This window comes from Castanea sativa, chromosome 7 (genome assembly GCF_040712315.1).
Source record: "Castanea sativa cultivar Marrone di Chiusa Pesio chromosome 7, ASM4071231v1".
Classification (NCBI taxonomy): Eukaryota; Viridiplantae; Streptophyta; class Magnoliopsida; order Fagales; family Fagaceae; genus Castanea; species Castanea sativa.
Window position 1 is genome coordinate 16,461,102 of NC_134019.1, and position 4,420 is coordinate 16,465,521.

The 4,420-nt window shown below is 36.0% G+C and overlaps 1 protein-coding gene across 1 annotated transcript; it reads right to left on the reverse strand.

The window, feature by feature from the left end:
- Positions 1-339: 339 nt before the first annotated feature.
- Positions 340-2,540, reverse strand: LOC142642721 (L-type lectin-domain containing receptor kinase S.4-like). The gene has a single exon (XM_075817136.1). It carries the CDS (start codon positions 2,440-2,442, stop codon positions 517-519), a length of 1,926 nt encoding a protein of 641 aa, XP_075673251.1. The 5' UTR covers positions 2,443-2,540; the 3' UTR covers positions 340-516.
- Positions 2,541-4,420: the final 1,880 nt, after the last annotated feature.

The window sequence follows — 4,420 nt, forward strand, 5'->3', positions numbered from 1 at the left end:
ATCTGTTGGTGTTTTTGGTGGAGTGATGTTGGTTGGTGAGAGGCAGTGAGATGTCCGGCATGGTGTAGATCGGGTGATGGTTTTTTCCATGACCGGAGAAGCCGAGGGCGGTGGTTGATGGTGCCGGCATGTTTGGCGGTGGTGGAGGTGTTTGGGTTTTGTTTTATCTTATTTTATTTAGTAGTTAAAATAAAAATAAAAAGTCACACGGGTAGTATTTAATTAATTAGGTAAACATGATGTGACATATTTTTATTGGTGAAATATAAGATGGAGTAAGAAAAATGGGACAAAAGATTTAGACTCTTCATTTTGATACGACAAAAATTATACATATTACATTTGTGATTGCTTCTATGACAATTGAAAATATGATTACAAAATATATTACTTTTTGTTAAATTAGTCTAATTTGCAAAATATAAATTTAATGAAATCACCCTAAAAAATTATCATCTAAAAAAAATTATCACACGCAATGTAATGTAAAGGTATACAATGAGTTCAATGGAAAGTTCAGAAAGTCAGTGTCACCCAAGGCCCTCCCTGCGGTGCTTCCACAGCCTCAGGCAGCGGTAGCTCTCCATCCAAGTACCTTACCACTTGCCTCATTGTGGGGCGTGCCTTAGGCTCATTGTTGGAACACATCAAGCCTAGTTTGAGCAACACAACAGCTTCAAGCTCATCAAACTCACCCTCCAATCTTGAATCCACAACTTCGGATATTGCTCCTAGTCTCCATTTCTCCCACACCCAATCCACCAACATGAGCTCCTCAGGCAATGCTTTAAGCTCAATAGGTCTTCTACCACATACCACTTCTAGCAACAAAGCGCCAAATGCAAAGACATCTGTGCTTTTTGTAGGCTTGCCTGTGCGTGTGAGCTCAGGAGCTAGATAACCCAATGTGCCCACAACCCTTGTAGTGCTTGGATTGGTGCCACGCTCGTATAGCTTAGCAAGACCAAAGTCACTAAGCCGTGCATTTAGCTCAGAATCTAATAAAACATTCCCTGCTTTGATGTCCCTGTGAATCACAGTTTGTTCCCAATCTTCATGTAAATATAACAGCCCTGAGGCCACACCTTTGATGATATTAAACCTCTGCTGCCAGCTCAGAATTGTTTTAGGCTCGTCAAATATGTACTTGTCCAAACTTCCATTAGGCATAAAGTCATAAACAAGTAACAAATCTGCTCTTCGCCGACACCATCCAAATAATTGAACCAAATTTCTATGTCGAAGCCGACCAATACTAGCAACCTCTGATATGAATTCTTGCAAACCCTGCTTTGATTCATGCGAAATTCGCTTAACTGCAACTTGGGTGTTTGAATTTGACAGTGTCCCTTTATAAACTCGACCAGACCCACCAAACCCAAGTAGCTCCTTGTCTCTAAAACCCCTTGTTGCTTTCTTCAGCTCCTTGTAAGAAAATCTGTGTGGACCAATATCAAGCTCCCAGGCCTCAATCACATCAGCTTTCTTGACTTTCCTGATGAGGTAAAAAGCCAAACCACTCACCAAAATTATCACCAAAGCAGCCGAAACAGAAACACCAACAATTACGCCTGTGTTATTGTTTCTTTTAAACTCTGCTGGGAGTGAAGGGAGTTGTTCCAAAGACAAAGATTTAGCTTCTCCATTCATCTTAAAGCTCCAACCCATGATATAGTGAGAGCTAGAGAGCAAACCAGTTGAAGAAGAAAACCCAACATACATAGATTCTTGAAGAACTAGTGAGAGGTCTACGTGAAAAGACAAAAGTGTAGACCTTGGTTTAGTAGATGAAGGCGAAAGTTTCACATCTAATTGATTACTTTGAGAATCATATTCTATCCAAGCCTGAATTACCTGACCACTCTTCAATTTGAGAACTTGGTTCGAATTATTAGCACCATCAAAATAAGTAGCCGGGGCAGATTTGTTGGATACTAAGCTATTGATATCAATGCCAACATGATTGTCATTGATGTCCCCGAACTCAAGGTTTTGGACTGTGTCAAATTCGACTGCAAATATGTGGTTGGTGAAGTTGCCAAGATCGGTGTTGTTCACTAGACCAAGATACTGACTTGGTAGAGCCCCTGGAAACTCTTTGGTAGGGGAGATTGTGAAAGCAAGGCCATGGCCTCCAAGCTTAGCATACTCGGGGACCATAGCGAAAGCAAAGGAAGTTGAAAAGGAAAAAGCTTTGCCATCCGAGGAGTTCTTGAATTGGATTGGATTTGAGTAAAAGGCATGGCCTAGTAGTCTCTGCGTTTTGTTTGTTAGCTGAAGTACACCATTGTCTTGGATCTGTGCAGCACCGTTTAAGCTCAAGTTGTTGGCTACACCTACACCTTTGAACCCACTGAAGAAAAGCTCATCAAGCTGAGATTTTGCTGGGTTTGAGAGAAGAACAAAGAATGCCCAGAAGAAAAGCTTGAGTCTTTCTGCCATGGCCGTGAACAGGTTTGAGCTGTGTGAACTAGAGGGCGTCCAGGTGTTAAGGTATGGGCAGTAGGTGACTTAAACGTGTGAAAATATTTGGACATTTTTACTTGGGCACGTTTTGTCCATTTTGTTGTTTGAAGAATGGAAAGAACAAGCGAGAGACTTTGGTATGTTGGGCTCTGAAAGGGAATCTGGTTACACAGAGTAACGTTGTTGACACATAGTTTCACAATTTGTGCACGCACACGTGACGAGGTATGAGTGGGCAGAGGAATGTCCTTATATCGACTTATTATCACTATTTTATCATTCATATTTTGGCACATGAGTGAGTTGTGGTACAAATTGTGCCACTTTATTTGGCACTAGCATGACTTATATACATATGATTAGCATGACCAAATTATAATAAATAACTAAAAGAAGTTTTAAAAAAAACTCTAAATAAGCATCTATAGTATTAAAAAATTATAAATATACAAAATCAATTAAAAAATTATAAATATACAAAATTATTGTTTCTAAATACATGAAGATACAATTATTTACCAACAAAAACAAAAACAAAAAACAAAATAAATTTTTCTTAATATTAGATTGGCTAGGATATATATATATTTTTTGTTGAAGTCAGAGATATTGCTAAAAATTTTAGCTTTTTCATATCTCAAAAAACTATTTTATTTATTTTACTACCTCACTTTAAAATATACCAAATCATAGTTCTCAAATTCATACCAGACCGAACGGTCTGACCTGATTAAGCATGAACCTCTCATCATTACGGTTCTTTTTAACTCTAATAACCTCTCTATACGAAATAAAACACAAAACCACTTAAACCATGGCTGGATTGTATAGTTCTATGAACCGTGGCCGGATTTTGCAGTACATACGGTTCCATTTTTTTCAACAAAATAAAGCACAAAACCGCTCAAACTGCGGCCGGACCATACAATTTTATGAACCATGACCGGTTTTTGCAGTACATATGGTTCCATTTTTTTCAAATCTAGAACCAAATGATTTCTTAGGGGAAAAAAAAAAAAAAAGAGTAAAGGAACAAGAAGACGACGAAGTAGGAGTGGCCCCACGAAGCAGTAACTTCTTCTTTCTTCATTTTCTTCTTCTGCTATCCGACTCCACTACTCTGTAATACTAATGACTAATCTCCTCTCTCTTTTTATTGAACACCGCTATGTAACTTATTATGTGATATGCGGTTTCTCTTTCTTTGTTTTGTATTTCCTTTTGAAGTTTCCTCAGCCTCCACGTGACTACTTTGAATTTTTGAATAAAGATGAGACGAACGTTTCAGCCATTAGTTCTATTTCAGAAATGTGCCCAACGTGCTGTACGTAACTGGCCGCAAGTTCTTATATTTTAATGTTTCAGCCACAAGTTCTTTTCAGCCATTAGTTCTTTTTGAATAAAATATATTACGTGTGACTTTAAGTATTTATTCATTTTCGCTGAGTATTGTGTTTAGATTTCTCCTTCCCTATTCTATAAAAAAAAAAAAAAAAAAAAGATGTTACGTGTATTGCCACAAGTTCTTATATTATTATAATTATTATACTATTATTATTATTATCAAAGTTTTAGTAATTAACATATAAAGAAATAAAGAAATACTTTATCTATATTTTCATAGGATTTGATATATTTTTATTATTTTGTAAAAGTTATGATATTAAAAACATATTTGAAATATGGGATTTTATTTTAATTGGACTATTTTAGTTAATTTTTTTATTTATACTAATTTAATATATTTATTTATATTTTAAATAATTATTTATTAATTAATTATGATATCATCATGGTTGATCTCGGTTCAACCTCGATCTGACGTTAAAAATCTTGAACCTCTCCATTTTATGATTCATTGAACGATTCGGGTTTGAACCATGCACCCAATATCAAATTTTATATTTTTTTTATTACTTAATTTAAAATAATATAAACAACTTGTTAAAATAAT